Here is a 14,068-nt window from a genome sequence, read left to right as displayed (position 1 = left end):
ATACAATACATTATTGTTAACTATTGTCACCCTACTCTGCTACAGAACACTGGGACTTATTCCTTCTAACTGTATGTTTGTGTCCATTGACCAACCTCTATTTATCCCTCTCCCCCCAACACCCTTCCCAGCCTCTGGTATCTATCATTCTATCTACTACCTCCATGAGATCAACTTTTTAAGCTCCCACTGTTCTCAAAAGTGAGAACATGTAATATTTGCCTTCCTGTGCCTATTTTATTTCACTCAACATAATGACCTCCAGTTCCATCTATATTGCTGCAGACATGATTTCATTCTTTTTTATGGCTGAGTGGTATCCCATTGTGTACATATACATTTTCTTTATCCATTAGTCTGCTGATGGACACTTAGGTGGATTCCTTATCTTTGTTATTATAAACAGAGCTGCAATAAAAACATGGGAGTGCAAGTAACCCTTTGACATACTGTTTTCTTTTTCTTTGGATAAATATCCAGTAGTGGGACTGCTGGGCTATATGGTAATTCTATTTTTAATTTTTTGAGAAATTTCCATACGATTTTCTATAGTGGCTATGCTAATTTACATTCCTACCAACAGTGTATAAAAATTCCCTTTTCTTGAATTTGCTATTATTTTAACATTTTAACTGGGTTTTTTTTTTCATTATATTAATAGGAATTGTTTGTAGGATTTTTTGAGCTCTCTGCTAGGTTTTGCATACTCAGATTACATTAAACTTTACAACTTAACAAAATGAATTATTCCAAAACAGTTTATGATTAACTGATTCTCCAATTACAAAATAAAAAATCAAGTTTATATTCAGTATTAGAATTTTGATTCTTTAACACTTGAAACAATTCACCTGAAAATGATCTGGGCCTAAAATTGTTTTTAGGAGTAAATCCTTCGGTAACTTTAATGTTTGCATCCTTTTTTTGTTTCTTTTTTTTGGGGAGGGCAGGGGGACAGGGTCTTACTACTGTCCAGGGTGGAGTGCACTGGTGTGATCATGGCTCACTGCATGGGCTTCTTCACCTCCTGGGCTCAAGCTCTATCTCAGCCTTCTGAGCAGCATGGGCACGCACCACTATGCCCAGCTAATTTTTGTATTTTTTGTAGAAATGGGGTTTTGCCATGTTGTCCAGCCTGGTCTTGAACTACAGAGCTCAAGCAATCCGCCCACCTCAGCCTTCCAAATGCTGGGATCACAGGCATGAGCCACCATGATTAACTCTTTGTGTATTTCACTACGTTGTGAGTATCCTGTCTCTGAAATGCTTGGGACCAAAAGCGTTTGGGATTTCAAATTTTAGATTTTGGAATATCTGCATTGTACTTACTGGGTGAGCATCCATTCCAAATCTGAAAATCGAAAATCCTCCAGTGAGCATTTCCTTTGAAGTGTCATACTGGCACTCACAATTTGGAGCATTTTGGACTTTGGATTTGTGGATTAGGGATGCTCAACTTGTATTTGTTTATTCTTCTTATAAAACCCATTTTGGGATACTGTCTTATTTATTTTCTTCCTGCATCTTCCTTTCTGCTATTCTTTTAAACATCTGAATTGAATTTCCACCTTATCTTTTTTCCCTCTTTTGAAAAAAGTAACAGAATAGGTTAAGGCAATGAATTTACTTAAAGTACAGCTCTAGCTGCCAGTCCTTAAGTTTTGGTAAAGCAGTAATCTTAATTTTGTGGAAAAAAAGAAATCTGTTGCCTAATTTTATTTTGTCTAGGCTCAAAAGAATATATTTAATTTCCCAAGTGACTGGTATTTTTGGTTTGTTTAATCATATCTATCTGATTCAACTGAGATAAAATTTACATAAAATAAATGCCCAGATTTTAAGAATTCATTAAGTTCAGTGAGTTTTGACAATCATATACACTCATGTAACCGCTACCCAAAAGAAAACACAGGCCATTTCCATCATCCAAAAAGTTCCCTTGTACCCTTTTCCACTGGGCTCCCATCCTCTGGCACCATTTTCTGATGCCTGTCACCACTTTTGTACGTTCTTGAGCTTCAAGTAGATGTAACTTACAGTATGTCTGTGTCTGGCTTCTTTTACTCATGGTTTGAAATTCATCCATGTTTTTCTGTGTACTGGCAATTTGTTCTTTTAAAAATTGCTGATTAGTATTACACCGCACCAAAATATATAGCAGTTTGCTTATCTATTTCCATGTTATTAAACATTTGGGTGATTTCCAGTTTCTGAGGTGCAGTGGCATTATCTCGGCTCCCTGCAAGCTCCAACTCCTGGGTTCACGCCATTCTCCTGCCTCAGCCTCACGAGTAGCTGCGACTACAGGCACCCGCCACTACTCCCAGCTAATATTTTTGTATTTTTAGTAGAGACCGGGTTTCGCCATGTTGGCCAGGCTGGTCTCGAACGCCTGACCTCAGGTGATCCACCTGCCTCAGCCTCCCAAAGTGCTAGGATTACAGGCGTGAGCCAGCACAGCCGGCTCCTACTTCACACTTATTTTCATTACTGACATTCAAAATATACTCAACAAAAATAACTTTGCTTGTAATATGAAGCAAGCACTCAAAGGCCCTCAAATAGTACCAGACTTACATTTTCATTAGGTTTGTTTGTGCTAATAATTACAGATTTGCAAACAGTAACTTTGCATTTTAACTTTTAGATAGATTTTCAGAAAGCAGGGAGTAGCAACTGTGTTTTATAGTGACAGAGGTGCAAGAATGACAGCTTCTTTCTGAATAAAGACTGATGGAATATTCCGCAAGGGTGGTAGAGAGTAAGTTATAATTACCCTTATTGTTAACAATCTCTGCACTGGTGCTACAAAACTTTTGGCTAGAGAATACATATTCAAAAGCTGTATTTCTTTTCTTTTCGTTTTTAATGAGACAGAGTCTCACTCTGTTGCTCAGGTTGGACTACAGTGGTACAATTTCAGTTCACTGCAACTTCTGCCTCCCAGGTTCAAACGATTCTCATGTCTCAGCCTCCCAAGTAGTTGGGCTTACACGCATGCACCACCGCACCTGGCTGATTTTTGTATTTTTAGTACAGATGGGGTTTCGCCACGCTGGCCAGGCTGGTATTGAACTCCAGCCTCAAGTAATCCGCCTGCCTTGGCCTTCCAAAGTGTTGGGATTACAGGTGTGAGCTACTATGCCTGGCTAAAAATCTATTTCTACAAGGCCAATAAAAAGAGTGGATGTAGGATGGGTGCAGTGGCTCACGCCTGTAATCCCAGCACTCTGAGAGGCCGACGTGGGTGGATCACTTGAGGTCGGGAGTTCGAGACCAGCCTGACCCACATGGTGAAATCCTGCCCCTACAAAAAATACAAAATTAGCAGGCGTGGTGGCACATGCCTGTAATCCCAGCTACTCAGGAGGCTGAGGCAGGAGAATCGCTTCAACCCAGGAGATTGAGGTTGCAGAGAGCCGAGATCACCCCATTGCACTCCAGCCTGGGCAACAAGTGCGAAATTCTGTCTCAAAAAAAAGAGTGAATTTAACAGAAGCAAATGAATGTTTCTTTTGCAATTTATTTCACATTTTTAATCTTTTGAGAAACAAAGAATTATTTCACCTTAAAACACAAACTATTTTCACAGTTATATATCAATTCTAATTAACAAATTTATCTGTATTGAGACATATTTGGTCTTTTTATGCTATTCATTTTTTTTTTGGAAACAGAATCTCGCTCTTGTTGCCCAGGCTGGAGTGCGATGGCGTGACCTCGGCTCACTGCAACCTCCACCTCCTGGGTTCAAGCGATTCTCCTGCCTCAGTCTCACAAGTAGCTGGAATTACAGGTGCCTGCCACCATGCCCAGCTAATTTTTTTGTACTTTTAGTAGAGACAGGGTTTCACCACGTTTTCCAGGCTGGTCTCGTACTCCTGACCTCAGGTGATCACCCATCTCGGCCTCCCAAAGTGCTGGAATTATAGCCGTGAGCCACCACGCCTGGCCAACGCTATTCTTTCATATAGTAAAACTTTACAAACACTTGTATGTGGCAAATGGATTTTTCTGGCATTTATGTATACTGGAATAACTATTCACATGCATTAGCATATGCTTTGTCTAGAATCACGCCAGCCTTTAAACAAATCTGGTTTAAAATAATCTGATAAATTCCTTCACTTTGTTAAAAAATATTTCCTTTGATTTTCCTAAATGTAATGGGGACGATTTTGAGTTCATCTACTATACTAAGTATTGACTAATAATTTTTAGCATAGGCGTTCTTATTCAGTCATCTTCCTTCAAGTATAATGCCTCCTCTTCTTGACAGGCCCTGACTCCCTACTCCTTTTCCATGTGGCCACAATCTTACCCTCTCTGACCTCAATACCCATTCTCTAGAGTGGAGGGCAGAATATTCCCATTCTCCTAAGATAGAAAACTGATCACCTTCATCTCTTACCTCTTTCACTAAACTTTATTAGTTGAACTGATCACGTGTATAAGAAATTATGTCCACAGGATTGCAAAGCATAGGACATTTAGGAGCATTAAGGGATGGTGTTTTATAAGGCATATGAAGACTGGGGTCCCAACATTACCCTGTCCCATGCCAAATTTTAACCTTGTCAATGAAAACAACAATAAAACATCAGACAACTTTCTTGGACAGAAGACAGGGTGATATCTATAAAGGTGTGACCTAAGGTTACAAAATAACCTAAAAAAAAAAACAAAGAAAAAGGCAGTATCCATTAAGTACAGCTGGCCATACTTCTAAAGAGAGGCGAAGTATTATTTTTTAAAAGCTTGCCATTGGGAGAATATTCTGTATCCACACACACACACCCATCCTAATTTCTTATCCCTAATGGGAAAGTCTACATGTAAAATGGATTGCTTTCTTCTGATTCTGAAGGCAAGGGAGACATGGTTTTTTGCTTGTTATGACAATATAACACATGCTGTTAAATGTAGTTACAGCTGCAGACTATGATACTGTGTATCTTTTAAAAAGCATAGGGTGTTCCTATACCAGATATGTGATTATTTCAAAATAACTAAGTACTTAAAGCATAGGGTGTTCCTATAACAGATATGTGATTATTTCAAAATAACTAAGTACTTACGAGCTGCTTTGATCTGTCTCTGTGTAGCCTTGTATCTCACATGGCCAAGTCCAAGAACTGCATAATGATCTTGGTTCTGATAAAAACACAAAAGGGAGTCAAATTTGAAATGGAGCCAATATATTCCATCCCTTGTGTTCTGGTACCTTAATATAGCATTTCCCAAAGTGACATTTCATCAGGTGTCTGGTAAAAGGTTCTGTATAAAACAGGTTCTATGGTCATGTAAGGTTGAGAAATGTGGATTAGGCTGGGTGCCATGGTTAAAGCCTGTAATCCCAGCACTTTGGGAGGCCCAGGTGGAGGATTGCTTGAGCCCAGGAATATGAGGCCAGCCTGGGCAACAAAGCAAGATTCCTGTCTCCACAAAAAAATTTTAAAAAATTAGCTGGGTGTGGTGGTGTGCACCTGTAGTTCCAGCTACTCAGGAGTCAGAAGTAGGAGGATTGCTTGAATCTGGTAAGTAGAGGCTGCAGTGAGCTGTGATGATGCCACTGCACTCCAGGATAGGTGACAGAGCAAGACCCTGTCTTTTTTTCTTTTTTTTTTTTTTAATGATTTTAAGATTTTACTTTTTTGAGACAGAGTCTTGCTCTGTTGCCCAGGCTGGAGTGCAATGATGCCATTTTGGCTCACTGCAACCTCTGTCTCCCGGGTTCAAGCAATTATTCTGCCTCAGCCTCCCAAGTTGCCAGGGTTACAGGTGCACACCACCATGCCTGGCTAATTTTTGTATTTTTAGTAGAGACAGGGTTTCACCTTGTTGGTCAGGCTGGTCTCGAACTCCTGACCTCAGGTGATCTACCTGCCTTGGCCTCCCAAAGGGTCAAGGGATTACAGGTGTGAGCCACCGCACCGGGCCAAGACCCTGTCTTTAAAAAAAAGGCAGGGTGTGCTAGTTCATGCCTGTAATCCCAGTGCTTTGGGAGGCTGAGGTGGGTGGATCATGAGGTCAGGAGTTTGAGACCAGCCTGGCTAACATGGTGAAATCCTGTCTCTACCAAAAATACAAAAAATTAGCTGGGCGTGGTGGTGCCTGCCTGTAATCCCAGCTACTTGGGACGCTGAGGCAGGAGAATTGCTTGAACCTGGGAGACGGAGGTTGCAGTGAGTCGATACCATGCCACTGCACTCCACCCTGGGCAACAGAGTGAGACTCTGTATCAAAAAAATAAAATAAAAGAAAATATAAATTTAAAAAAGGGTAAATGTGGACTATTATATAGCTTCCTTGATGATTTATAGGCACAAAAGCCTAAGAAAGGCTCTGAGAAGTCCTGTAATTAGATTTAAAAAATAAACAGAAACCTGGAAAACCTAGCATTTTCCAAACCTACTTGACCAAAGACCCCTTTTTTCTCTTAGCACCTGTTGATAGCTTATGGTCATCCTATGGCACTTATGGCTACATGTTCTTGTTTTACTTATTGTGTCACTGGAATATAAGCTATGTGGAAGCAGTAATACTGTCTTGTTCAGTACAGTATCCTCAGCACCTAGAACAGTATCTGACACGGTGCTTGATCCATATTTGATGAATGAAAAGAAACCGAACAAGTGAATGAACCCTGCTACCTTACTCTGATACAATCTACTTCTTTCTATACCAAAGACCTTCTCCCTCTTATAGATCTCGACACTCCCCAGTTCTGTCTTTTCCTGACTCTGCCTTCTTCTCAAGTTACTATCTTCTCTCATTTTCTTTACTACGCAGCTTTGAAAGAGTATTTACACTTTGGTCCTACTTCATCTCTTCCTAATCACTCCTCATCCACTGTAATCTCTTGCCTTCCCAATCATTTTACTCAACCTGCTTTGAATGAGAGCACTGAAGTAGTTTGTTAAATCCAATTTTTTTTTTTTTTTTTTTGAGATGGAGTTTTGCTCTTGTTGCCCAGGCTGGAGTGCAGTGGCACGATCTCCGCTCACAGCAACCTCCACCTCCCAGGTTCAAGCGATTCTCCTGTTTCAGCCTCCTGAGTAGCTGGGATTACAAGCATGTGTCACCATGTCCGGTACAATGTTTTTTAAAATAATTTTTCATGTTATGTGACTGACCTTTTTCTGAAGCAGTGACACAGGTGACTCTTTTCCCTTTTATTTTTTGAGACAGAGTTTTGCTCTTGTTGCCCAGGAAGGAGTGCAATTGTGTGATCTCGGCTCATCGCAACCTCCACCTCCTGGGTTGAAGTGATTCTCCTGCCTCAGCCTACCAAGTAGCTGGGATTACAGGCATGCGCCACCATGCCTAGCTAATTTTGTATTTTTAGTAGAGATGGGGTTTCACCACGTTGGTCAGACTGGTCTTGAACTCCTGACCTTGGGTGATCTGCCCGACTCAGTCTCCGAAAGTGCTGGGATTATAGGCGTGAGCCACCGCACCCTGCCTCTTTTTCCCTCTTGCTCCTCCCTTAGTTTCTGGAAGAATAGGGTGCCTGATGTTTAGGAAGTCTTTTTCAAATAACAAAGTGTCTTTTTCCTTGTTTTCTTTCTACTTCTGTTACCGTTCTTAGTATCTTCTGCTGTTTTTCCTCCTCTTCCTACCCTGGAAATATCCATGCTCCTCAATGTTCAGTCTCTTTTTTTTTAATGGATGAGGTGGTGGGAGAATCAGCTAACACTTTCTGAGTGCTTACTTTTCTAAGTGTTTTATACATATGCCTTAGCTCATTTAGTCCTCTAAACAACCAATGACATAGAACTCTTTTTATCCATTATTTGTTTGGCATTTATCATGTGGCAAGTACTAACTTAAGTGCTTTATAAGCATCCTTTTGTTAATCCTCAAGATAAACCTCTGAGCTGTTAACAATCTCACTGTAGCAACAAGGGAAATGAAGTACACACATGTCTGGGAACTTTCCCAAGGTCCAAGTGCACCAAATGGCAGAACCAGATTTGAATTCAGGCACTCCAATTCCACAGCATACACATTTAGCTACTATACAAGTAGCTACTAAAGCATTATCTGTTTATTTATACTTTTGTCCCTTGCTGATGTCATTCAATTCCCCACAGCAACTACCACTATGTGCCAATGACTTCAAAAAGTCTTTGGCTCTAACCTCTTTTTGGAGTCATAGACCAATTTCTAACCATCTACTAGACAGCTTCACCACTATGGTACCAAACCTCAGTCTTCACATAGCCAAACCTGGACACAAATGGCACCTCCCACAAACATTCTTATCCTCATCCCAGCATTGGTTACTGACCTCACACTCTAGCAGGTCACTCAAGCCCTAATGCTGGGGAGGACCTCTGAATACTTCCCCTTCTCTGGTGCCACACAGCCAGGGTCACCAAAGCCTATCAATTCTACCTCCAAAAAAAGGAAATCTGACCCTTCTTCCTCAAAACCCAGCCACACAGTAAGTTCAAGGATTCAGTCACAGGTCTGCCTTAGTGCACTAGCCCTATAACAGTAAACTATTCACTTCCCCTCCAGTCCCTTGCCCCCTTTCAAGCAATTTTTTGTACTGCCAAGGGAATTACTTTTCTAAAATTAGCTAAGAAACTTTTGATGGCATCTTACTGTCCCCAAAATAAATTTTAATTCCTTCCTTAGCATGGTGTAAAAAGGACACAACAGAGTTTAGTCTAGAGTCCAAAAGATTTTAAGGACACTAGATTTCTCACCACCATACTGCATATACCCTATACGACTCATCAATCCCTCAAGAGGCACTACATATTTTTTTACTCCTTTGTGTCTTTGTATATCTTACTCCTTCGGCCCAGAATACTTCTCTCATTTCTCTGCTTCACTAACTGCCGCCTGTCCTTTTAAGACCAGTGCAAACATTATCTTTTCTGTGAACTCTTCCTGGATTTCTCCAGCAGAGACAGTATCTCATGGCTAGTGCTAACCCACTCAAGACTTAGTAATAAACAGATGCTAAATTATAGTCATCTTGCTGAACCATCTTAAAACACGGTTTATTAATGGAAAACTAAGAAAATTGTCTATGTCTAACAAAGCATCTGACTGAACAAAATATTCAGATATTAAATACCTTCCAGTCTTTGGGATCAAGTGTTTTCAGCATGGCAAACTCTTCCAACTGCAATTCTTCATCTTCTGATTCCTCAGATAACTCTTTCTTATCCTCCAGTTCCTGAAAAGAGGCAGAAGCATTTCTGTTTCTCCTCTTAACAAAAGCTTCAAACCATCTTCCCACAGGTTCAACTCGACAAAGTGTAGAGGCTGTGATTGAAAGTGTTAAGAGAGGCTTCAATGTATTGCATGGAATAAATCTGTTTCAAGGCAATTAACTTTTTCAGGAAATAAAATCAAAACAGTGATACAAGAATATACTTTTAAAACCACCAACTAAGAAAATAATTGCAGTCATCCAGTTTACATGAGGGTTAACAAGAAATTATCCTTTCCTAATATTAAAGAGTATTTAATCAACCTCTTCCAGTTATCTGACAACATAAAAAAATTCAGTAATGTCAACAATAAATCAGTACGTTTCTCGCGATATGAGAGTAAGCTGAGGAACAGGAAGAAATGTTGCAAACTGCTTGACTTTTAGACGAATTATTTTATTTATTTATCTTTTTACTTTTTTTTTTGAGATGGAGTTTTGCTCTTACTGCCCAGGCTGGAGTGCAATGGCGAGATCTCAGCTCAATGCAACCTCCACCTCCTGGGTTCAAGTGATTCCCGTGCCTCAGCCTCCTGAGTAGCTGGGATTACAGGCATGCACCACCATGCCCCGCTAATTTTGTATTTTTAGTAGAGATGGGGTTTCTCCATGTTGGTCAGGCTGGTCTCGAACTCCTGACCTCAGGCGATCCGCCCGCCTTGGCATCTCAAAGTGTTTGGATTACAGGCGTGAGCCACTGCACCCAGACAAATAATTTTAATAAAGTAATAAACAGTGATAAATTGTCACGAAGAGCTAGCCTCACCAAAATAAAAAATCTAAAACAACTCAAACTATCTTTTTTTTGAGATGGAGTTTTGCTCTTATTGCCCAGGCTGGAGTGCAATGGCACAATCTTGGCTCACTGCAACCTCTGCCTCCCAAGTTCAAGAGATTCTTCTCCCTCAGCCTCCCAAACTGCTGGGATTATAGGCGCCCGCCACCATGCCCAGTTACTTTTTTGTATTTTTAGTAGAGACAGGGTTTCGCCATGTTTGCCAGGCTGGTCTCAAATTCCTGACCTCAGGTGATCCACCCACCTCGGCCTCCCAAAGTGCTGGGATTATAGGCGTGAGCTACCGTACCCAGCCAACTCAAACCATCTTACTTATTAAAATCTTGAACTATAGCTCTTAAAAATTTTAAGGATTCACTAACAAGAATTTGTAATGAAAACAATTTTCCAAGCAGCAAATGGGGATTTACTAATGCAGCTAAGCTGTAGCGGAACAAGCTCTCAATCTGAAACCAGACACTCTGGGTTTCAGACTAGGTCTGACAGTGGCTATGTGGCCTGAAATGAATCAGGATGTCTTCACCTATAAAATGGGAACAATACCTATTTATCTCATTCAGTTCCTAGGAAGCTTGAATGAGACCATAAAACTCTCTGAAATTAAAACTTGTAGTAAAGGTATCATCTATTCCTCGGAAGTGGTGGTAAATCACTGTACATGTGTATATTAGCAATTCGAAAAGGAAAAGCCCTGAAAATTTAGTTTAAGATTTCCTCCACCTTACACAGGAGAGGATTAAAACACCACGGGTGTGTGTGGCTTTTAAGAACACTGCCTTTTAAGGTTTTTCCTCTAGTTGTAAGAGGCACACGGAGACACACAAATGCAACACGTGCCATGGGTAATGTTCAAAATCACATTCAACAAACGCCTATGTACCTGGCTATGGGAATTACTGTAGATGACTGGAACTGGAGACTCTTTAAGTTTACAATACTCATGACTGTACTGGGCCATAAATCTAAAACCTACAGCAGCAGGACAAGTTTCACTTGTAATAACTGCCTTTCAAAATCTACGAGGATCTTTTCAGCACCACAGTCTTTTAACACCGAATATGAGGAGCGGTGTCTGAGTTGTGACATTTAAAAAATAAGGCCGCAACTAACGTAGAGAGGGAGAACGCCAGCAGCAAAGCTTTGTACGACCCCAGGCACGTGGGGTGCTCGCTGCGCGTAGTCTTTCCGCCGTAGGCAAAGAGAGGCTTATGTGAATCTTTCTGGGGTATTGAGGGGTTCGGTCCCGAAATGTTCAGCCCAATCCATGAGTCAGCAGCGGCGAGAGGAGGAAGCAACGGTAGGAGCAAAAGGAAGGATTACTTTACAACACGGAGCAAAAACACACCCATTACGGCTCCACACGGCCCCGGGGCCAGTCGCCAGGGTCAAGGGTAGAGAGAGCCCAGGGTTGCCAAGGCGGAGGACTGAGGCAGGGGCGGCTGAGGTGGGAAGGAACCGGGGATGGGTGGGCACTTACCAGAGGTCAAAGCGTGGGTGATGGCGGTGCCCCGGCCGTCCGCGGGGCTTGGCAGGAGCAGCATGATGACGCCGGGTCTAGCCCGGTGGGAGCAGCGGTTCACGTCCCGGGCGGAGGGCGCTTACGGTCTCCCCAGCTCTACCTCTCAGTCCGAGACTCGCGCCTTGGCTCTACGACGCCCAGGAACCGGCGCATGGAGACGACCAGTAAGCACTTCCGGGATGGATCTTTCGTGGTACGGAGTCCAGTCTGACACCCTCCCACCCCCGCCAACGTGTGCGGCAACCTAGTTCCACACTGACTGAGATCCGGCTGGAGACCAAGTCGCACGAGAGAATGGTTCCTAGGCGCGTCAGTTTTCCTATGAAAACGATTATATTCCACGTCCCTGTGCAATACATAGAACATAACCTTTAAAAGCAGCTCTTTTATATTATCTTTATTTTAAGTTCTTACTGCTTTATATATTAATCTGAACCTAATCAGTGATTTTCCCAGGAACGCTACACTTTTAAGTAAAAAATGAAAATAACTGTGTGAACCAGTATCGACGACTAGTATAAAAATTTGCGGAGGGCCGGGCGCGGTGGCTCAAGCCTGTAATCCCAGCACTTTGGGAGGCCGAGACGGGCGAATCACAAGGTCAGGAGATCGAGACCATCCTGGCTAACCTGGTGAAACCCCGTCTCTACTAAAAAATACAAAAAACTAGCTGGGCGAGGTGGCGGGCGCCTGTAGTCCCAGCTACTCGGGAGGCTGAGGCAGGAGAATGGCGTGAACCCGAAAGCCGGAGCTTGCAGTGAGCCGAGATCTGGCCACTGCACTCCAGTTTGGGCGACAGAGCAAGACTCCGTCTCAAAAAAAAAAAAAAAAAATTTTGGAGAACTACGTACGTGTATTTGTGATACATTGTGTTTAACTTGATGATGATAATAGCAGCTAATATTTGTCGTGCTATTACTGATTTACCTGCATTATATATTTTAATACTCACTTGGAGAAGAAACTTCTCTCTGGTGTTAGATTGTATTCCAAGGCCAGCAATATTTTACCCTGTTCTAATGGAATGAAGTTTTCATTCAAGATATTCCCAATCAGAGGACTCTGGGACTTGTTTAATGTGTAATAAGATCAATTGTATTCTTACTATAAGCTTCCTTCTAAGACTGTAGTTAAAAGCAAAACTAGAAAACAAAAAACTGTGGGTAAAGGCTCAACCCCAACAGAGTATCTGAAACACGTTCAATAAAATAAACTTCATGTGCCATTCTTCAGCAAGGACCACCAGAAATTAGTAAATTACAAGATAATTTACTATCTTCTAATTTATCTTCTAATTTACTATAAATAAATTTACTATGAATAAATTATCTTCTAATTTACTAATTTCATTATATTTTCACAATTAAACAAGTTTTTAAATATATATATATATATAGAGAGAGAGAGAGAGGGAGAAAGACAGGGTCTCACTATGTTGCCTAAGGTGGTCTTGAACTCCTGGCCTCAAGGGATCGTCCCGCCTCAGTGTCCCAAAACTCTGGGATTAGAGGCGTGAGTCACCGTTCCAGGCCAATTAAATACATTTAATTGACCTGTATATCTGCTGCATTATAAAATTGTCACTTCAAAATTGACATTTCAAAAATTGAACTAAGGGAGGCTGAGGTGGGAAGATCGCTGAGACCGGGAGGTGGAGGTTGCACTGAGCCGAGATCTCACCATTGCACTCCAGCCTGGATAACAGTGAGACCCTGTCTTAAAAAAAAAAAAATTGAACTAATCTTCTGCCCCCAAACCTCTTCCTGATCCCTATTAATGCAACCACTGTTAAAACATGCTCCAAGGTGCAAAGTAACCTGACTCCACTTTCGCCATATTAACATATGTTTTTCCTCACATTTCCTCCCGTTCAGTTTTACCATTAACTCTAAGATCATAGGGTGTTTTGTTTTGTTTTGTTTTGTGAGACGGAGGCTTGCTCTGTCTCCCAAGCTGGAGTGCAGTGGCGTGATCTCGGCTCCCTTCAATCTCCGCTTCCCAGGTTCAAGCGATTCTCTTGCCTCAGCCTCCCGAGTAGCTGGGACTACAGGTGCGTGCCACCACGCCCAGCTAATTTTTGTATTTTTAGTAGAGACGGGGTTTAGCCATGTAGGCCAGGCGGGTCTCCAACTGCTGACCTCGTGATCCGCCGGCTTCGGCCTCCCAAAGTGCTGGGATTATAGGAGTGAGCCACCGTGCCCGGCCGGGGGTTTTGTTTTTTTAAAAAATTGTTCTAAAATACACATAACATGAAATTTACGATCTTCACCATTTTTAAGTGTACAGTAATGTTAAGTACATCCACATTATTGTGCAACTACCCTACAGAACTATTTTTATCTTACAAAACTGAAACTCTATACCCATTTAATCTTACAAAACTGAAACTCTGCCGGGCATGGTGGCTCATGCCTGTAATCCCAGCACTTTGGGAGGCCGAGGTGGGCGGATCACCTGAAGTTGGGAGTTCGAGACCAGCCTGACCAACATGGAGAACCCCTGTCTCTACTAAAAATATAAA

General features: G+C 41.8%; 1 protein-coding gene across 1 annotated transcript in view; it reads right to left on the bottom strand.

Annotated features, from left to right (window-relative positions):
- DNAJC2 (DnaJ heat shock protein family (Hsp40) member C2) overlaps positions 1-11,625 on the bottom strand; it is a 33,627-nt gene extending 22,002 nt beyond the window's left edge. The window contains 3 exon segments of the mRNA XM_017852938.1: positions 5,079-5,154; positions 9,095-9,285; positions 11,506-11,625. Coding sequence (XP_017708427.1) covers positions 5,079-5,154; positions 9,095-9,285; positions 11,506-11,569 — 331 coding nt within the window. The 5' untranslated portion in view covers positions 11,570-11,625.
- Between the last annotated feature and the right edge of the window lie 2,443 nt (positions 11,626-14,068).

Source organism: Rhinopithecus bieti, unplaced genomic scaffold, assembly GCF_001698545.2.
Source record: "Rhinopithecus bieti isolate Rb0 unplaced genomic scaffold, ASM169854v2 scaffold_59, whole genome shotgun sequence".
NCBI lineage: Eukaryota > Metazoa > Chordata > Mammalia > Primates > Cercopithecidae > Rhinopithecus > Rhinopithecus bieti.
The sequence above is the reverse complement of the archived record's forward strand: the minus strand, read 5'-3'. Positions and strand labels throughout refer to the sequence as shown.